At 38.1% G+C, this 22717-nt stretch overlaps 1 protein-coding gene across 1 annotated transcript; it reads right to left on the bottom strand.

The window, feature by feature from the left end:
* Positions 1 to 4926: 4926 nt before the first annotated feature.
* On the bottom strand, positions 4927 to 22688 carry LOC137993818 (uncharacterized). The gene is made up of 9 exons (XM_068839779.1): positions 22367 to 22688; positions 14264 to 14317; positions 14080 to 14129; positions 12837 to 12906; positions 12287 to 12324; positions 8989 to 9036; positions 8542 to 8634; positions 6532 to 6579; positions 4927 to 5782 (listed from the first exon to the last, which is right to left on the bottom strand). The coding sequence occupies exons 1-9, from the start codon at positions 22545 to 22547 to the stop codon at positions 5579 to 5581; spliced, it is 786 nt and encodes a 261-aa protein (XP_068695880.1). The 5' UTR covers positions 22548 to 22688; the 3' UTR covers positions 4927 to 5578.
* Positions 22689 to 22717: the final 29 nt, after the last annotated feature.

Here is a 22717-nt window from a genome sequence, read left to right as displayed (position 1 = left end):
GGTTTATAACACTGTGGGTCCTTTCAGTAGGGTAACGTTTTGATGTTTGACTAATGCTATTGTCAGGTCTTTTGTTCAGGGTGTCTCGAGTCAAACTGTTGCCATGGCAACTGAACAACACTGATCAAATGTCCCTCTCAAATCAGGTTTTTTAAACTATCTTCAAAACTAAATCGGTGGTGACCTGAATGTTTTCAAATATCGAAAAGCCGCAGGTGCCTAATACGCAGTATGAGAAAAAAATTATCAAGCCGTTCGATGATGAAAAAAAAAAGTTCTACTAGCCTAGTGTTTCTAGATGGAAGATGAAGTGCTGCGAGGAGAAGGCTCAAAATCGGCTTGAGAAATACCGGAAGCTCACGGTGTAAAAATGAAACAAACACGTGTAGGGTTACTTTAGCGCAAGAGGGAGTGAATTTTTTTGGGAAAACAAAATGACAAAAACAAAAGAAAAATGAAAGCTTGTTTTCATTGTTCGCTATCGAGTGATGTGAACGCACTAATGTACGGAAAAGCAGACCGCGGAACCTCGAGAAATGACTGCCTTTTTTGAAACCCCGTGATAAAAACGATGAGATTTACATTAATATTTGTTAAATATTGAGTTACCTGCCGATTATCGCGTTCCAGGTACCATTTCTAGCTGTGATCTGCGTATTTGCACCATCTGATTCAAGTTAGTCGATTAACTGATGAATTGCGTGACAAGTAACATTAACAATGAACATCTGCTCAATTCCCTGCTTCCGATAATTTGTTGTTGTTGTTATTACGAAGGACTTACTACGAACGATAGAAGGAACGTATCGTTTCTTCAGCTAAATGTTTTTCCCTCTGTGGAAAAGTTGATATTTTGAAAATTTCACTTTATTTTATTCTTCTCGGCGGTAAATAAATGTTGCCTACATGCTCACGATTCAAGTGTATTTATGTGCAAGGCCTAGGCCAAGATCAGGGAAATCATCCCACCACAAACGTACCACGCACCAAATTCTCCTTGTAATCAAAAGCGATAGATCAAACAAGTGGTAGTTATAGCTGGCAATCAGTTGTTCTGAAGTCAAACTGACGACGTAAATCCAAAGAAAATAATACAAACGTAAAAGGCAAATGAGGCGATGACCGGCCGAGGCCAATCTCACCAATAAATTCGAAATACCCTTAAAGAGACTCAAGTAATGACACGCAGAGATTAGGAAAACTAGAAATATACAAGACTACCCTTTCCCACTGCCTTAAGAACTGCGGAAAGAAACTAAAACAGGCGCTAAAACGAAAACTATAAAACCAAAATGACAACTGACAGGCAGGAAATAGCATCACGTGTCCTGCATGTTGCGAAAAGAATTAAAAATCCTCAAACCAAGCGGGATCGTTCCCGTCTTTTGACTTGGTAGTTGGTAGAGTGTGACTTGTCACGCAATCCACTAGTTAATCGGCTAAATTGATTTAACAGCTAGAATTGGCACCTGGAACGCGTTAAACGGCGGGGAAAGTCGATGTTTAACAAATATTAACGTAAATGTCACCGTTTTTATCATGGCGTTTCGATAAAAACAGTCATTTCTCAAGTTTTCGCAGGTTCCGCTGTCGGCAGTTTTGGAAATTTTATAGTCTTGCCCGAAGCAGTCGACCCCGGGTTTTGAAACAGCCGGGTTACCCGGTCAGAAGAGATGACCCGCAGGTCAGATGTAAAACCCTAAGGTGTACAGTGGGCACGTTTTCCTTGACAAGTGGACTTGTCAAGGAAAACTTGCAAGTGTAAACGAGGCTTTAGCTCAACCTGGTTCGTTGAGTCATTTGGTTTGCGGTTCGTTCTTTGTCTCTCCTTTGGCATGGTTTTCAGTCAAGAACGCTTTGAAAAAAGATTGAGCAACTCCTTTCGTTATAATGTAGCAAAGCAATAGGAATTACACTCACCAAATACATGCAACCTCCACCATCTTGTACTTCCATTCACTCAATCGAGCACACAGCGCGTCGCTGACGAAGGACTGAAAAGCACGTGTTCGGGCCAGCTTTGAAATGGTCAGCTGTGACGTTGAAAAGCGCTAAGGCGAGGCAGAGTGAAAGCGAGGCAAAATTTTCTACCGATAAGAGGTCGAGTGCAGGACTGCCGCTCGCAAAAAATAGCTGTATATTTTTCTTTAAGATTTCGAGAAAACGAATCTTACTCATGTTAAAAATCAGAGCAGGTCACTGTGCTGTTTGGAGATATTGCTCCAACACTTCTAACACAACTTATTGGCGTTTTTCACTATTTTAGGTCACATTTTTATTTTGATTCATGAGCTTTCGGACTGCGTGTGTGGCTTAAAGAAGGCTCGAAAGGGTTTTTCAGCTGAGCGCGCGCGCGCTAGCCACACACGAAGTTCCAAAAGCTGCTCGTGTCGGCTCACGATTCAAAGTGGGTCACCAGAAATAAACAAATATCGCTAATTGCGCTCACCTTTCTTCTAATTCCTATACATAAGGAATGTAAACAGACATCTATTCACGATAACTACGAAAATTGTACACAAACGGTTTAATGGTCTTTAATGGTCACTTAAATCCGTTCGTGTTGGCCTGTAGCTTCACTTGCGCGTGTCCTCGAACGAGCGGGTGACGCATGCGTAAATGCCGATCTTCTAACCCCCTCGTTTTTCCTGATTTTTCCTCGCTTATATGTCTGCTTCTGGACGGTGAATTTTTTTTTCAGTTTTTGCATGTTATCTTAGATTGATTTAAAAAGTTTGTCTGTCAAATTTAATAAAATTCTGTAGGTGAAAAAAGAAATTAGCGACACATTTCAAAAAACGTCTTTTTCTCAAAAACTGACCAACAGATTTCGTTAAATTTTAAATATTTTAGAGATTTATTTCTGGTAACGCTGAATGGGAAGATTTCAAAAAAGACAATACATCTTGATTTTAAGGCTCAAAGAAATGCCTATTACTATTGCCATGGTAACATTATTTTGGAGGAAAATCTATGGTGGGTACTTAATACCCTGGCCAAATTTTGTGTCGATATGATTACGCTAACTGTATCTAAAACAGAGTATGTTTATTTGTTTGAAAAAGGAGAAACTATTTCGGGCCTCCTTAAGATGATTCCCCAGAAATAGAACTTCTCATAGATTTCCGATAAAACTTGGCACACGGTAGTATTCATCAGCGTCGTACCATGGAAACGAGCCCGGTGACCCTCTTTTTATTACATTTTTATCATCTCCTTGACATGTTACAACAGCGTACGCCACTTTGACAAATGCCGCGCATCCCCAATGTTGGACAAATTTAGCTCGATTTTTATAAATGTAATCCCTGATAGAACGCAGAGGCTGGTGTCATTCTTCGGTTAATTCACGTACGTAAACGAAACACGTATTTGAATGCCTTGTCAATACTTCACACTCCAAAAGAGATTTAACTTGAGTGTGGTGACTACTCTGCACAAAGAGGTTTTTCTCCGGGTACTCCGGTTTTCCCCTCTCCTCAAAAACCAACATTTCACTTGATTTGCATTGATTTATTAATTTCAATTTACAGTGTCCCCAATTAGTGCTCCGGCGCTGGAAGATTAGACACTCAAATAAAATTCCTTTCCTTCCCTTTCCTTTCCCCTCAGACAACGTTGAGGGATATCTCGGTTCTTTCCGCTTCCTTATAAACCGCATTGTTTTGGATGGCGAATGGGGAAGGGGTAATGCGAAGTCTCAACGAATTTTGTGCGGGATTGTATCTACACGTGTAGAAATCCCACGAAATCCATCTATGTGAACATCGATCAGCCCTACTCGTGGAAACACAAGGAAAGAGAAAAATTTCTGACTTTGGTGAGAATTTAGCCAGCGAACGCAGACGTATTTCCAGCCGTCGTTTCTCTCACAGACCGTCAGAAATTCGTATGCGTTCACAGGCTAGTGAGAATTGACCCCACAAAAAGTAGGCAAGGACTTTGATGTCATTTCTGGGCAACGATCGTGAATCAGCTCCCATTTCAGCATTGCCAAGCTTTAATAATCTCGCCCTTTATGACTGTCTAGCTTACTACAGCCCCCGTGTGAGGTAAAAGCCAAGTCCAAGTGTGCAATTTTTCTTTCGTAATTATCACAAAGTAGCCTGTCTTCACATAGCAGGTGATGGCATAAAAAGAAAATTAGTGGAGTGAGTTTTTTTTTTTTTTTTTTTTTTTTTTTTGGGGGGGGGGGGGGGGGGGGTAGATGAACATAGAAAAAAATCTTACATGCCACCCCAGTAACCTACACTCTCTTTCACCAGTGAAGTACTTGGGCATGAATAATTATTTAAATGCTGAGATGGGAGGGCGAATTCTGCCAAAAACTTTCGGGTGGACCTTTCCTGCCCTCTTTTGAATACCTGCCAGGCAGACAAACACCCTAATGAGCAGAGAGCCTGCAAGAGGCCATATCTGCACTTACTTGATCTCTCGACAACAAAACCCAAAGTCATGTTTGGAAGAGGGAACAAACAAAAACAATGTAGGGCTCGAGAAAACCCCTGTCCCGTCATCCCGGACAAGTAGATTTCTGACCACTTGCTCCCCGGGCAAGCTCATTCACGTAAAGAAAAACGACAGCTATCAAGATTCTAAACACTAAAAAGATGTAAAAAATGCTTCGGGCAAGTGGGTCATGAAGTTTGCTTGTCTGATGGACAAGTTGGAACTTTAACTTTTCTGCAGCCTTGCAATGGCGAAAAATATTTCACAAACTAATACCGACAGTGATGGATGGTATCGCGTTTAGGAATTGAGCATAATTCTTGTACTGGCAACAAGGAGGAAGGAACTTAAACACGAAGAGTGTTGGCATTAACTTTTTGATTCCACAGGGGTTCCCCATTCCGTGAATAATATCATCTGCATTGAGACAGTAAAATCTGCAAGTGGCACTATTAGAAGAAACTGGAACATCATCTGCTGACTTATTAGCATGCATTTCAAACTTCAATTTCAGTCAAAATTAAACCACAGTACATGATAACAGCGCTGTGCTGAGGCCAATTTGGTGACCCTAAGTAAGTTTAAAATTAATTTCGAGGGAGGGGGGGGGGGGGCACAATATGAGCTGACCTTGTGTTTGCCAAATACTTTGTCCCACGGACTTTCCTACAACTGCAAAAACCAACAGGCATGCGATTCAAGTTTGGAAACACTCGTGCCATTGATGGGCTTCCCTTAACCTATTTTGGATTATGGTAAGTTCCTAGGAATTCCTATGTAGTCCGAATCCTTTGTGGGGGGTAATGGCTACTTTGACAAATCACTTCAAATTATAATTCTTGCCATTTGACCCCACAAAGGACTGGAACTACCCAGGAATCCCAAGGGACTTACAATTAGCAAAATAGGCTATTAATGAATTTACATTGCTCTTACATTGCTCTTGAATTTACATTGCAAGTTTTCCAATTGGATACTCTTGCTGCACAGTGTGCATGTACATTCTGTCAACTGTTTCACAACTCCTGTAACCCAATTCTTGATCCATCCTCTCTTAACTTGATTCCTCTTCACATTTCAATACCCATAACAGTTTGAATTCACACCAGCAGATGTCCACGCCTTCTGTTCATGGAAATATTGAGAAATCCAACTCAGACACGTGAACAAACTCATTGTCTTGGGCATCCCCCACAGATGCATCCTCCTCCTCTGAGTCACTTGAGTCTGAATAACTTTCATCCACCAGCCTACCCCTCTTAGGTTCACTTTTGTCCTCTTGGATTTTTCTGGTTTCACTTTGTCGCACCCAACACCCTGCATCAAAATAACCCTATGGTGAAAAACATCAGATATATGTAAGTGAACAAAACTAATCAAATAAGTCTCTGCACAAAAATAGAACAAGAAAACTGCAGCAGACCAAATGAACAATATTCAAGCAAAGTGCATGCTATCATTGTCATGGTGTTCCTATAAATGTTCTCTTTCAAGGGACAAATCAGGGAAATGGAAAAATAAAGAAACCTATCTCAACCCTTTTACCCCTAAATCAGCCCCCACTGATTGGCCACTATCAAAAATACATGTACCATCATACTTTTTGTTTGTCCCTCCAAAATTTTGCATAACCATTGTTTCCAGTTTCTCTTGGGACCATTGTAGGTCCCAAAATAAAATATAAACAATGCTTATGCAAAATTTTGGAGGGACAGACAAAGAGTATTATGGTATTTTTGATAGTGGCTAATAAGTAAATCATTTGGCATTGGACAAAGCAAAATCTGTGAGTGTCACTTTTAGGAGTGAAATGGCAAAAATGGAACATTTTTTACAATTATTGTTCTTTGAGTAGACCTAGATGTTGTTAACTCCTTCACTCCTGAACTGGGCCCCATTGATGAGTGCAAAAATTCTTGTGTGGTATGTAAGACAGAGTAAGATAATGTATGTGTCACTCATAAGAGGCAAAGGGTTTGGGGGTGGGGGGGGGGGGGAGGGGTGTTAACATTTACTGGGTCAAATTCTTTGTTGGCATACAGTGTAGGTAGACAATTTCCTCCCTTCAACCAAAAAACTTACTGCTTTTGACCATTGCAACATCAAGCTGGTCTCATAAGGGCCATAGACCTGAAAACAAGTGAGATATATCACTAAATTTCACCTGTCATCAAGTACATTACGTCACATGGTAATACAAAAAACAAAAAACTTGAATCACTCCCTATTAGCAATTTCCCCAATACATGGAATATTGCAAATTTTGTTAATGTTAACTGCTATCAAAGTGACACTCATAACAAAACAACCAGTACATGTACAGTACATCCACACTTCATATTAAAGTGTGTGGCCTAATTCCCACTAATAGCAAATCCTTAAATTCATTTTTCCCTCCCTGTCAATTGACCATGTGATTACATGCACAGTACAACAATACCACAGGGAAACTGGATGGGCTTTTTGCAGCAACAGTTTTAAATCTTGCTTTCCACTTCCTCTGAACCATTTTGAAAGGTGTGACACAACTTGGGACTCTTCCCTTCCCTCTTTCCTCCTTGGCATCACAAGGAAACAAAGGAGTGAGAGCATGGAAATGAGTGATATGTATTATCCTTACCAGTAAACATATAGTTCCTGATTTTTTCCCTTACCAGGAAATAATTTCATAAAAATTATTTTTTGCAAAGTGCTAGTTTTTTTTATAATTACGTGGCAGTTTTATAATCCATTAAAAAAAAGATCCAAATTCTCAATTTCTGTAGTGAAAACAAAACTTTACTTCTCAATATCTTGAACTGAAGGTGCCTTACAATTTCCTTTACTTGTTGCTCCCATTATCTTATCATTTAACCGTACAAGGTCTTAAGACCATGAGAAAAGTTCAAAGATAATGGAGTGTCCCTGTTTGACTGGTTCACAAAGAGCGAATAACGACTATATAGCTTGCTCTAATCTCATTTTGATGCACTGTTTTTGGATTCTTAAAACGAAGCAATGATAACAAACTTAGCAAGGCAAGAGTTTATATCCAAGGCAAACAGAAAAAAAAAACAAACAAAAATTTAACTGGCATTAAGAGTGATGTCATCCTTACATTCCACTGTTGATGATACAGGGAGTATTATTTTCAACAATGTTCTGACATGAGCCAACCTGACATAACACTATCTAGAATAAGATTTTCTTTAAATTATTTTATTGTAATAAGGTGGTTTGCATATCAACAATGTACATGAATATCCTCAGTACTATGTTACTGCACCAAAAATAAATTATATTCATTAGCTCCTTTTGATTCTTTACCACCATTGACACATTTTAAAAGTTCAGAGTTGTGATGTGACCCAAGAGATTGGTCGCAAATTAAAAGCATGCATCTAATACACTTGCAGGCATTTTTCTTAGCCTATAGAAAATAAGATGTAATTTCATGCCTACGATATCACACCAATTTAAAAATAGGATGAATGGCGCATCTTAAAAGTCACCATGTAAATCTGACAAAATGAAAAAGTTCATGTAACTTGAGGGGCAGTGCTCAATGTGAATGAATGCAAATAAGATTTTATTATTCATGCAAGCTGTTACAAGCTGACTACATGTATATCATGCATGACAGAAATAAACATTAATTTTGAACAATGCATTTCACTTCGGAGCTTCAGACATTATTTTGATTGAAATCTTGTACATGTATGTAGGTCTTTTTTCTCCCTAAAATCTAGCTGAAAGTGCACATACCTAAGATACAATCAAATAGACTGTTTCTCCTTTTTGAAAGCTGCATTGACTAATAATATAAAACAGAAAATTTCATGCACAATAGACCATTTTCAAATTCTCACCGCTGGAGTGGATCTAGCATGGAATGGAGGCTAATGTGGGCAAATCTTTTCACATGCAAATTAATTTGCCCGCATTAGCCTCCATTTCATGCTAGATCCAGTCCAACCATTAGAATACGAAACTGGCCTATTATTATTGTATCTCTGCATAAAATTTTCTGTTTTCCATGTAATATATCAAAAATGAACAGTGTTCTTTTTTACACTGTTATCAGGATTCATTGACTTTAAACTCCTTCAATACCTCTGCTTCAGAATCTTCAGTCCATTTATACTCCCAATACAGTGTTGGACCATTTTCATCAACACCTTTTCTCTTCTTAGCTTCCTCTGTTTTCTGAAAAGACAGTCATTAGGAAACCAATGTAACAAAATTATTCCAATTATTAAAAAAGTGTCTATAAATCCCCTCTAAGAAGAGAAGAAATTTTTTTAAAAAAGTGCAAAAAGACACACATACAATGCACATGTGTATCCTGGTGCCCCTCAGCCATAAAGGACAGCACCCTCATCTTGCAGGGGACTAATACATCACCATCATAATCATCATCATTATTGTTGTTGTTGTTGTCACTATTATTATTATTATTATTATTATTATTATTATTATTATTATTATTATCAATTACATGTACCGGTATCAGACAGTTATTTTGGAAATGTTTCTATTGCATTCAACTTGAATGTTTACCTGTCGGCGCTCCGCTGCTCTCACTGTTACATTCCGATCATCTATTTTCTAGTAAAAAGAAAAAGAAATTGACTACTAACAGGTCTTCACAACATAGTAATTTACCTAAGCTAGTAGACAACCTTACATAGTCAAATCTATTTTCATTCACATTGTTGATGGTCATGATCAATGGTATTGTGTAACTACCGGTATGTAGCCTCATGCAGATGTCCTCTTTTGGACCAAGAATTCAGACATAAATACTTGTTATATAACTGAGTTTTTTCCCCCAACAGCGCACCAGCAGCGCGCACTCTCACTGGTTACTTCAAGGTCACATGACATCTAACAATAAAACTGTTTCCTGCCAAAGGTCTCTGAGCAGGCAACAGTGCAAAATCTATGACATCAGAGGGTAACAGTGTACTGTTACCCGCGAATGTTGACTGACAACTGCTGTTGTTTTTGCAATTGCACGTCTTTCTTTTTGTGCTATATCATAAATCGCTTAATGACTGGTCCCTCGGGAAACAGTTCATTTTGTTGAGATTCTTGGGAAACAAAATGAACTGTTTCCCTCGGGACCAGTCATTACGTGTTTAATGTAAGATTTCAAAGGCACAGAAATAGAATAGTGTATTCATTGCTTTTTCTACTTATTTCATGTTCCTTCCATCATGTGGGAAACTGGTATCAGCCACTTAAAGGGAATCTCCACCCCAGCAAAAAGATGACTGTCTTCAACAAGAAAACCATGTTTACAATCAAAACCGTTTGTATCTGAAATAATAATATTGAATTTTAGAATTGCACATTAAATAAACTAATTATTTTCAAAAAAATCCCCTGCACTGCCATTATTGTTGTGATGTGTTCAGTGGTGTCAATAAGTATGGAATCCAATAAAAAGCGTTGGCTACACCTCACTCAGAGAAGTCAGCAATTTTATTTATTTAAAGACAGAATGATTCTTTGAAACCCAAAATTTAACAACTGAACCGAGCTGTGTGGACAGTGGGTGCCCAGGAAGTCCAAGGAGCTCTACTCTGATCAGCCAGCCCCTAGACAGTAAAACGCTCCCATGTCTAGCAATCCCTGCAACCCAGCCATCATAGCCACTACACACAGACATCCAGGCACCCATCACACTGTGCTAACAAAGGAAAAATGGGGAGTAGAGGGAGGGCGGGAGGCAGAAAAAATAGGAACCGCTAAAGACAGAGAAAAAATGCTAAAAGAAGACTGCAAAACACTCTACCAATGTAGCTCAAAATGGCCGCTACACTGAGACCGCATGGCCTACATGAGTCTATGCACATCGGAATCAACCTCTGGCCGCTATAAGCTAACCGTTCCAGGCACAGAAAACCAGCATCTTTTTGCTGTTAACCATTGTTAACTAGGTTAAATCATATTAAATTCATTTTCATAAATGAGAACAGTCAGGTACTCTACCCATACCAGCCACCAAAGTCAAATTCTATTGCAACCTCTGCATGTTGATTATGGTTGCCCTCTGGTTTTGATACAAAAGCTCTTTGTGTTAGAACAATAAATTATTGGGCAAAGAAAGCACGTCACAAATATTCAAGATGATGGTGCCCATAAAATAGAGTCCTCTTCATTTGGCCAGACTGGCCCTGTTTCTGAAATCTCCGAAAGCCTGGTTGCCAGAGGAAAACACAACGGACAATCCAGTCAGTCAAAAGTAGAAAATGAATTATCAGTAATCAATAATCATATAAGCAGCAGTAACACTGCATACTTGTTGGTTTTTAATAGTGGTGTGAAAATAATACCAATAAATAATTAGCTGCAGCTGAGCATTTCCCCACGTTTTGAATAAATGTACCTTTTACAGAATGTTATCAGATAGGAAAATGCCAAAACTTATGCAATGGAGATCGAAGACTCCATTTTGAAAATATACCAAAACTTGAAACCACACTTCTACGAAAAACCGCAGGCACACAACAATCAAGATCGCTCGCCATGTGATTGCAACAAGACATGAAAAATGAAGGTAGAAAAGTTTTGTCCTCACATTCTTTACAGCCACTATTTCGACTTTAATTTTTTTGTCTTCAATATTATAATTAACAATACAGAATACAAGTTATCTTTTTCACAGAGTTAAAATGTAGTGTTTTTTAATTGGAGTTCAGTGTCCACCACAGAAACTAGAAGAAAGAGAAAGCAAATTAAAGATAACATTTCTGGACAACCGAAAAGGCAAAAGCAGAATATTGTTTGTATAGTGACTAGTACAAGCGCATTATTTTAATCATACATACATACGTACGTACGTACGTACGTACGTACGTACGTACATACATACATACATACTTTATTGTTACCTCCCCAATGGGGCTTTTCAGGAACAATAATTTAAATTACCAATTAAAAGTTAATAATAACTATACAATTACAACTAATCAAATTTAACAAACATTCACAACATTGTCTAAAATTTGCAATCAATAAAAATACTACAAATAAATGAAGTTCAAGAAGTATTTACAAAATTGTCTAAAAGCTTATTTTAAGATACGTTTAAAAACTTGAACCGAACGAATCATACGTAGGAGGTTTCCTAATGGGCAACCAAGGATTTATCATGCGTTTGGTTGCCGATTATTTTTTTTATTTCGAGACCTGAGAAACCAATTTCATCCCGGTAACAGAGACAGCCTGGTCAGCTGGGATCATGTGAAGAGGCCTTTAAAAGGAAAAATGAAAGATTCTACAATTTTTTCCAAAATTTGTAAACAAATTTGATTCTGGACACTACAGAGCTTAAACAAGCATGACGACGATGGCTAGGAAAACACCACAAAACAATCAATTAATTTTAATGAGCAAGAACAAAAAAAACTCTGCATGCCCGGCAAGTGTGTTTTACATTTGCGTACATTTATGAGCCATCCTCGCCCTGACAATGACGTGAAATTACAAAATTTAAGGTTTTTTGGAGGACATGCGCACCTGACATTAACTTTCAATTTTCTCTCTAAATACCCACACTGTTCTTACCAATTTTATTTCTGGAATGCTGATACACTTAACCTGCAAGGCGACTTACAATAACTGGAAATAATATTTGTAGACAACGTTCTCGTAGCCATTCTCAATGTCCTTGCTTAAAGATCCCTATTATTCCCTCCACTCTCTAAGTAGGAGTGGATGCCACAAATAAACAACTTTGATTGAATTTCCATTACGAAATAAAAATTTCAAGGACTCACTCCTTAACTGTTTATTGCAAACTTGACAGCATGTGTACCACAAATACATTTGGATTAAGAATTTAACCTACCAGCTGATTGTAGGCACACCACGATTTACACTTTGCAGCTGCAGATTAAGAAAATACAAGTCAATTATGCACCACAAGAAACATTAAGTTTGATCGAAATACACCCATGTAATTCCTGGAGAAAAAAAGGCTGCACAATGTTACACCCATCAGGAAATCCCTGGAGAAAAAAAAGACTGCACAATGTAGGTGTACATCTAGGAACCTACATCCGAACTACATTGCATTTTCTAAAGTTGTGTGTGCTGTACTTTGTGTCCTTTCTTTCCATCCTTAAGAAGCTGTAAGACATAATCATAAAACCCTGGACATGCTCATTAGCTACACTGTACTCCACTGCTTTTTTAGCACACAATAAGATGGCAGTAGGACTTGAGGTACTGAACCCAGAAGTGGCAACCAACACAGTCTAACCACCACGACCAGAATAACATCAGAAAATCTGGAATGGCTCTTACAAGTTTTTATCAGGCCTAAAAGAGTTGCATTGTTCAGGATAATTTAACCTAAGTTAAACAAAGTTAATTTGTTCTTTCAGTTCAGTTCTTACCAGAATCAGCATCAGTAAATGTTATAAAAGCAAATCCTCTTGAGGTACCAGTTTCATGGTCCTTGACAAGCTGCAACCGATCAAAAAGGTTTCTCATAAAGCAATAAGAAATACTGGTAACAAAATACTGTTATACATTTGAACATCTGAGACAGTATACCGACTATCATTGGTAAATTTACAGTAGCCGCCTGAACGCTACAGTATGACCCAGTTGAGGTTCAAAGTGTATTTTTTTGCACAAATTGTTTATCAAAAGATAATATCTAACCTCATTTTCTACAGCCTGTGCTCTAAGTACAGAGCCTTGTCTTTTCTACTATGAAACCACCAAATTATCTGCAGATTGAGCCCAAATTATTGCGTGACTGCTCCGCCCACTTCAGTTAAACATTTTGATGAAATTCCTTTCCCACGGTATGAGCAGTAGTCAGCTTTCGCCAACAATGGAAAGATACATTTTCATAGGGGGGAATGGAGGAAATTTCTCTTGTTCAGAGGTTGCAAGTGCAACCATGGACTTTTTGTTACATGTACTTCGAGTGCAAGAATGGTTCCTTGGTCTGAATAGTAGAGTCGAACACAACGTCTCTCAAGAATTTGAACTATTTACAAGCGAAAGTGGGTGGGGCAGTGACTCAGTAATTCGAGCCCATTCCACAGATCGGTGGTTTTCATAATAGTTCAATTTTATAATCCTATAAAGGTCCAACTTCATACTCACTTCAAAAATACACAACAACAAAAAGAGGCACTGCATATTAAACTATTTTTAATTATCTCTAAGAAAGTATGCTCACTATGATTGGCTAATTTAGCGGGTTGTTACCCTGTGAGCAGAGACCCTTTGATCTTCCTGGATAAGTCGGGAAGAGGAAGGGACTCTGCCACCTGCTTCAACTTTCTTTGTTGAACATGGGTTAAAAATTCAAATGTATTCAGGTGTCAGTCACGCATGCCTTACATGTATACAAACAGTTGGGATGTTTTCGAACAACTCTGGCAAACACACAACAACCAAGGAATAATTTCCTTGGAAACTCAAGATACAGCTGTGGTTCATACTAGTCTTTTAATATTATAAAGTGCCATTTCATTTTTTACTGAAAAAGAAAAAAAGCATCAGACAGAGTAATAAGTGCCACTCCAAGGCCTCAGGGAATACCTTAAAATGAAATAATCATAAATTAATGTGATTTTCTTTTTTAGTGGCAACATGATGTTACAGAAACATAATCTTTACCTTCACAGCTTCAATTTCTCCGAAAGTGGAAAAATACTCTGCAATTGTTACTACAAATATAAAAACAAAGGATAGAGCAGTGAGCATGAAGTACTTAATACAAAAAAATACATTGTAGCTTCAAAACAAAATGAGTTTTTCACTAAATTGATGTGAAAAGTAATGTAAATTTCAATACTGCTACCTTCTTTTGTTTTCCAGTCAAGGTTTCCAACAAATATCTTGGCTCTTGGATCATCTTTGTTTACAGTATGTAAGGAAAAATAATATTATTAATATACATGTGGATGACCACTACAGTAGGTTGCAGAATGGATGTTGGAATTGCCATTGTTGGCAGTAAGCAAGCTCTACATGAAAATACTGTATTCAGGAAAGCTATCAAATGTTGTTAACACAGCCATGAGCTGCCATGTAGAAGTGGAAGAAGGTCTACAGGGACCCATCACACTGATAAGATCAGTGGAATGAGAGAGGAAGAAATGTGGAAATTAATCAAGAAAGGACATCATTAAGAAAACTGCCCAATACATGTGCCAAATAAAATGTTGTAGTTCAATTTTGACTGCTGGTACAATTTGTTTTTGAACTGGTACAAAATAGTTTGAACTAGTACAATTTTTAAATGTACCGGTTTATTTTTATCAACTGTCTAAAAAAGGGATTTTCCTTTTTTGGGAGTGTAGTTAAAAAACAGGGGCTTGGTTTTTTGGAGGGGTCTCAAAAAGAATGCAATATTCCTTTCTTCCGTTCTTCTTCTCCTACCCCTCCCTGATCTTCCCCATTACCTCTATCCTAACCCACCTTTCTTTCACAGTTCTATCCCACCTTACCTTCCAGGTACCTCCTCCTTGCATACCCTTATCCCCATTCCCTAGAGCTACAACACCCCTCCCAGACTTTTCACACTAATCTCAAGAAGTTTCTTTTTACTCACCCGAACTTGAACTTACCTACTCTCTTATCCACTTGACCACACAAGCAGATCATGCAAAATTCCCCATAATAATTTACAATAAAATATGATATTTTTCATCCACAGGAAAAAATAACAGATCCCATTTTTGGCTATTTTAGGGTATTTAAAGAATACCAACAAAAATCCCAAATTTGGAAGTGTGAGACAAGTCCCAATCAGGAAACTTGGTTGGGAATTCCCTGGTTGGGACTTGTCTCAATTTGCCAAATTTGCGATTTTTATTGGTATTCTTTAAATACCCTAAAATATCCAAAAATGGGAATCTGTTATTTTTTCCTGTGATCCCAGGCCACTCTCAGTCCAAACTTTAATTTATTCACATTTAAACACTAGAGCCACTTGTGGTAAATTTTACATATATCAGTGATAAAAAGGCAGACTCACACCAATGCAATAGCGTAAATGAAATAGACTTCTATAGAGAAATAGAGGAATTAAAAAGACTCACAAATAAATTGTGGCTTCAAGAAATTATGCACAAATCAGCCAGAAAGTTGTTAACGCACTCGTCAAAATGTGCTTATTCCATGCACAGAAAATGCTCACCAATCAATGGCAGCTCCAACATTTCTCTCTATGATAGAGATCGACTTAATGGTAAAAGGTAACGGATTGTGCCCCAACAGTACTTGCTTTTAAGAAAAATAACTGATATTGAAAAACCATTCTGCTCGAGCAGTGACCAAATTTAGAAAAATCCGATCACTTTATCTCCTCCAAGATTAGATCCGTGCAGTGCCACTAAAGTCTAATGTTACTTTCGATTATTTCAAAGGAATTTCCTTTGCATCAGCTTGTAAACAAGCCATTTTGCAAAATGAGAAATTTCATTTCAAGATAAATTGAAATTTTAACATTGTAACAGTACAAAATAATAATAACGTAACATTATTGTAATGTGATAATACTTTCTGATAGTTGTATCAACTGCTCTTGTTACTTGTTCAGCCCCAAAATGTCAGCTTTAAAATTTCTTTACAATGGTCAGTTTACCATATCAACTCACTTGTTAAACCCTTTTCTTTATTTTACTTTCCCACCAACACAGCACCACAGCTTCTTTACAACCTAACCCCTTTACCCTATAAGTGAAAGAATGCTCTACTTCCAATTAACCACGAACCAACATTCTTAACCCAATGACCATTGGCAATTTCCAGGCTGTTTTAGACTAAACACTTCAAATAAGTTACTCTTATCACTACAATGCATGCCAATCCTTTACCTAGAATGCAGTGTCTGACACTTGCAGACTGTAGACCGATCCTAACTCACAGTTATTGAAAGCTAGCCATAAACAAATGCGCTAATCAAATGGGTGCTTATACTGTTTATCAGTGCTATTTGTATTAAGCAGTCTGCAGTATGTCACCTGAGGTTGTCATGCACCTCCTGGAATCCTAACTGATAATAAGACAGTGCATAACCCTAATCACTAAAAATTAATTGAAAGCTTAACCCTAATTCCTAAAATTTGGGAAGTTGTAAACCCTAATTTTACAGGAAAGCTAACCATTCTAGAACAAATCGTGTCAAAATAAAGATTATGTAAACAGCTGTTATCAATGAAGCGTGTTCTTTGTGCTCAACAAACAAAATTTTCACTGTTTTTGCAACAGTTCAAACACTAATTTGTACCTGTCCAGTTCAAAAACAAATTGTTCCAACGTCAAAATTGAACTACAACATACACTGTAAACAAGAAATAACAGATTGCAACACAATACAAAATTTGTACAATGTATGTACATGCACATGGGATATTGCCATGCATGCCTACATGAAATTGCTACACATTGGCCACAATAGACAGACAGCTGCAACTCCTAAATTGCTGATACGTCAGTTAAAGTAGACTTACACACATCAGTGCATTATTAAAATATTAAATTAATTGCAGGCAAACATATTAACTTTGTTTCATCCATTTTTGACCTTGGCAAAAATACCGTGTGTAGCATTCGCTTTAAGGAGGCTCCCTAGAGTTTCAGGGCAACGTGCAAGCTCACTCAGTGGGCACTAGTATGGCTAATACAGGGCTTGACACTAACAGTAGCCAACTAGCCACAGACAAGTGAAATTTCAATTTTGGCTAGTAGATTTTGAGCTTCCACTAGCCACTGGGGCTAGTAAATATTGTGAAGCAGTGGAGTTCTGGACAAAACAAAAATTCAAATTATTTGTTATGGATAAGGCAAAAGGAGAGAATAGAAACAAACAACAGAAACTGTGAGCGGATTCTATGGAATTTACTGCCTTAGAAAAAGATAAGTTGAAAAAAAACAACAACAACAACAAACGGGGATTACAGTTTCCCCACGCTACCTTATGAACGATTAATCACGTGTGAAATCATGCAGAACTTCTCAATCTGCTGTCTCCACATGTGTGTGACTTCGTCGCAAACAACCGCAAGCACTTTCTGAGAGCTTGATCACAAATAGTTTGCGGAAACGGAAACACCTTTTACGTTCATCCCCGACCAATCGCAGATGATCGCAAACAAGACGCTAGAGATAGGAAATTTTCTATCGTTACGTCTTGTTGGCGACGAGGAGCAATGCAAAAGTGAAGAAACAACGACATAGATTGTTTGCGATCAGTCTACAATATTTTTGTGGACGTGATACATTTTGGCAAATTAGAGGCAAGTATAAGTAATGAAACTGGTGTCCGAGTACGACTAAAGCAATGAGGATACTTGTCAAAACAGTGTGAATTTAATGAATATCCTAAGGGAATACCCCACCAAATATTCCTGTAGTAAAGTCCTTGATCACAAAGAGCCGCAGTTCCTACAGTATATAATTTTGCTTTTATTTTTGCGCCCTTTTTTTACGATGTCACAAGATCAAGTTGCATAAAGCAATCACTCATAATTATGGAAAACAGGATTGCAAACAATATAAATGCAAAAAGTGACAGTGTTTGCAATCGAGCCAACGAAAACTGTTTGCGACGTTGTTATGTGTATATGGAAAGAGGTCACATACTTGTTTAGAAATTGAATCCAAATATAATTTACTTCAAATTAAAAAAAAGAAAGATATAATATGGAGCGACTTATCTCGCCGGTTTACTAGGAATGGTGAATTTCACATAAAAAGTGCAAAAATTTGCTCGCGAGCACTGTGACCTTCGACTAGTAATTGACTCCGAAAACCATTCAAGCATAAAATGCACGGATTGCTGTTTGAAACTATCAAAAAGAAAAACTTCTATGTGGGCAAGGATGCCTTTCAAATTTCTTTTATATCTAATTTAAGTTATTATATTCCCACATTCCGCTGCTTTTGTGCTTCATGCCCAGCATGGTGCTTCCAGGTTAACACTGTTTCAATCGCAAATAGATCTAATCAAAGGAACAGCCTTTCCACAGACTTCTAAACGAACAGTTTAGTTAAATGTGACGGTTTATTTCTTAATCATAGTTACTTCATTTCCGCGTTTTCCATACTCCAGTGCATTTGTGAGTTGCAAAGTTTTGGCAACGGTTCTGTGAGAATTGGCCTCAAAGCCACGAAACTTTGCCTTCATCAGAAAAATACAGGAAGCCGTACACTCCATCATATTTGCGCCACTGTTGCAAGGATGGATATGAAAATATGAGAATAATTACTAAAAGTGCGAGTCTTGTTTGCAAATGTGGATTTTTTTGCATGATGGTTTTTACAAATGAATGAAACTGTGCATGACGAGACTGGCTAGTCAGGCCTTCTGATATTACGCGATGGTGCGATTTCGCACAATCGACCTCAAATCGCATCCGATCGCACAATTCACGAAAAATCGCATAATTCACAAAAGGATGCACACAATTCATAAAATGAAACATAAATCAACACGTTTCTTAGAAATTCCTGCATAAATACGCCATTTTTAAGATGATTTATCTTGGAAAAAGGCTAAGAAACCTTTGTCACCTTCGATTTCGTAAACATTCGAAGTTCAAGGCTTTATTTTTCATGTCGGGGACCTGGTACGAGTCTCCTTCTATTGGTGCAACACAAACACGCACTTATATACACACCACTGAAATAATGCCTTCTCTTAGAGAAGAGATTTGTGAAAAATAAGCGAAGTTGTAAGTTTTTCGGCAAAATGTAGTTTCTTTCGTTGAAAACTGATAAAAACTTACTCATGGATAAGTTTGTTGTGAAAACGCTCGCTTTTTCTTCGATGAAGAAGGAAGTTCCCACCTTCCGCCCAATCTGACAGCTGACGATCGAGCAAGAAAGTACCTCACAGGTACGCTCCACGTGGACGATGGACTGATGTTTTTCTGGTCATTAAATATTAGGGCCTTTTATACCAGAGAAAATAAGCCGCGGCTTACTCTGGCCACGGTGTACAAAATACGCCAAAGGAACTATTTATACAATATATATTCCCAGGTCAACCATTTATACGGGTTGAACATTCGAGTCTTCTGTAAGCCGCGGCCAGAGAAAGCCGCGGCTTATTTTCTCTCGTATAAATGGGGGCATGGCCCTATTGTGATTGACCATCTTCGAAAGTTCGTGGTTGACAAGCACCTTGATCATTCATTTGGCATGTTAGCTGTGTCCTTTCAACTTTTAACGTGGTGCACCGGTAGTGCAGAAGACCTTTTTTTTTTTATCCCAACTAATGTCGATCGAGATACATAATTACTGTTCCTTTGTGTTCAAAATGTCTTTAGGGTAGCAAAAAAGTGTTTTTCTCAACCTGAAACCTTATAAAATAAGCTTAAAATTGCTGAGAAAAAAATCGCACAATTTACGTTATTTATCGCATAATTGACCTCTCTAATCGCACAATCTGCCCTGAAAAAATCGCATAATTTGCATTTTTTAATCGCACCCTATCAGAAGGCCTGGCTAGTGCAAATTTAGATTTGGCTAGTAAAATCAGACCTGATACTAGCCATTAGGCTAGTGAGCTAAAAAGTTAGTCTCAAGCCATGCTAATAAAGCCTGAATAACGCGTGTTTTTCTGATTGTTGTGTCGTCAAATCTGTAAAATTAACAGCTAATTTTCTCGCGTTCCCTTCCATAGAATTTTTTGAAAATTGGCTCAGTTTTAACTAAATACAGTTCCTATCAAATACCTAAAATTTGTTAAAATTTGTCAGAGCTAATCGAATATACTTAGAAAAATGCCAAATGACAGAATATTGGCAAAACCGTCTGAACCACCTTTATTTTTTACCACTTCAGGCAATATCATTTTCATAACGTGGCAAAGAATGAAAAAAAATCACTCAAGAAAAGTATAAATATTAAGAAATTTAGGTCAAAAATAAGAATACACCTGTCTGTCATGTTGCCATGGTAACGGCCATAATGCAAAAATTGACACCAAAAAATAAGCCTTATTATTTCGGTACCCACACTGGTAAATGTCTACAGGGAAAACTTTAAGAGAAATCAACTAGGTTTCCTTTTGTAACTCGTGCCCTGTTGTGTAAGGGTACATATTCACAAATACTCTAGGGAGCCACCTCTAACCAATCTTCCACACTCCTTAAAGTTCACTACCGAGTTCTCCAATCTCCTTCGTCACCACAAAGTTACCAAATAAATTACTCCACCTGCATAACCCATACATAAAAATACACAATCCTGTAAATACGTGTCCCCATTTGGATTCCACATTCAGATTCTCTAACTTGTCATGAAGTGGGGTAAACACAAAAAAGGTGGCAGAATCACAGTGCTTTTTTTTAAATAAGGACCCTTTTAGACCACACACTTTTAGAAGCCTTCCTTACTTCAATCTCAGCTAAAAACTATCTCTAAAAAAAGAGGTTGCATTAGAGAATTTTAAGTGCAGTAAACTCTTAAATGACTAAATTTAGGCAGCTGATGTCAATCCTTCAAGTAGAATACATAACATTTTTTAGTAGAATCATTAGTCTTACAGTGTAACTGTCCAAATTGGAGACCTAAGAAAATTTGTTGCACAATGGCAGAAAAGTTGAAATATTTTAAAACTTCTTTTGTACTGATTTGTGTCACTTTTTTGCTGACAGGAAGAAAATCAAGAAAGGAAGAGATAAATGGTAAAGAAAAATAGGGACCACAAAGCATCCAAGAGAATTTAAATTGCTGCTAAGTTCTCACAGCGTTTGAACATCTATTTGAACTATCATGTCGACGTCCTTGTGTGACACTTCTGACTTCTCACTTTTCGCTTGCTGTTGATATTAATTTTCAGGAGCCTTTTTGAAACAGACAATTTGAGATTTTAGAGATACCCTACTCTGCATCAAAATGAGGAAACTTTGATTGAAAATCCCCTGGCAGTTTGAATAACAACAATATCACATGATTCGAATTAATACATTGTGGAAAGGTTCTCTTGGTCAGTCTCAAGAACTAGTTATTTCAAGATTTCTTTACAGTTTAAAGACCCACATGTACATTGTACACCGTATAGGTATTTCAAACATTTTGATTCTGAGAGTGAAACTATTTCCCTTTACTACAGCAAGGACAATGTCATGATAAACAAACATTTGGTCTGTCCAGATAGCAAATGAATAACATTGGTGCACACTTGACAAGTCAAGTACACTGTACTCCATTGGGGTGCAGGGATGGCCCAGTGGTGAGAGCACTTGCCTCCCACCCTGGCCCTGGTTCAATTCTCAGACTTGGCATTACATGTATGTGTGGGTTTATTTTGTTGGTTTTCTACTCTGCAACAAGAGGTTTTCTCCGGCTACTATGGTTTCCCCTCTTCTCAAAAACCAACAATTGATTTGATTTGCATTAATCGGATGATTTCAGTTTACAGCGTTCCCTGGAAGTGAGGGGGGTGGGGGGAAGGGTGCCTTCGCCCAGAATGTTTTGGATCCCAAAAAGAGACCATATTTAAAACACATATTTCTTTGCATGAAACCCTAATTGAGACCTTCATGGCTACATAACGCCCTAAGTAAGACCAAAATCTGAAATTTACACCCCTAAGCGAGACAGCTAGCATCCCCACCCCTTTCATATGCAAGTCCCCCCCCCCCCCCCCCCCCCCCCCCTTCCCTCGGCAATGTCCCTAATTCCTTGATTGCACTCAGGATAAGACGGCCATGTTGCATAACAATAGAGTCAAATTCCCAAAAGACTTTTTGGATGTTGTTCTTTCACGGTGACGTCAGGTGCAATCAAAGAATTAGTGCTCCAGCAGGCTAGATTGCAGAATACCCGGCCCACTAATTTACATGTCATTGAATAAGAATAAACTTTATTGTTTTCTGACTCGTTCTTACAATAGGCCATAACAATTGGGCCGTGTATTCTGCAATTGCTCCCAGTTTTGCAAACTTACATTTCTTTTTCCTCTGCGGAGTGCCAGCGTTCAAAGTTTCAGCCGTGTGTGATTGTGGATGAAGAGGTTTTGTGGTGGAATCTGATCGGTTCTTCTGCCATTCCTCGGTTTTCCGCGATTGTTCACAGGGCCTTTTACTTCCAGTTGCATTTGACTTATAACTCCAGCCAAATGTGGCCATCACAGGCCCAAACAAAGACTTGAGTTCTCAAAAAGCACAGTCATGATTGCATTTCACTGACTTGACCGATATGGTCCCGCCATGATCGATACGCTTCACCGAAACCGAATTGCGGCGAACAATAGCTTAACAATAGCGGCGACAGCGGCCTTTTCGATCCAAAGCATGCG

The sequence above is a fragment of the Montipora foliosa genome, chromosome 1 (assembly GCF_036669935.1).
Source record: "Montipora foliosa isolate CH-2021 chromosome 1, ASM3666993v2, whole genome shotgun sequence".
Classification (NCBI taxonomy): Eukaryota; Metazoa; Cnidaria; class Anthozoa; order Scleractinia; family Acroporidae; genus Montipora; species Montipora foliosa.
This window is presented reverse-complemented; position numbering and strand designations above follow the sequence as displayed.

Coding starts and splice junctions, on each gene's coding strand:
- LOC137993818 (XM_068839779.1), bottom strand. CDS start 22,547: ATGGCCACATTTGGCTGGAGTTATAAGTCAAATGCAACTGGAAGTAAA. Junction 14,130..14,263: donor TGACTGGAAAACAAAAGAAG/GTAGCAGTATTG, acceptor TTATATTTGTAG/TAACAATTGCAGAGTATTTT. Junction 5,783..6,531: donor TGTTGCAATGGTCAAAAGCA/GTAAGTTTTTTG, acceptor TTTTCACCATAG/GGTTATTTTGATGCAGGGTG.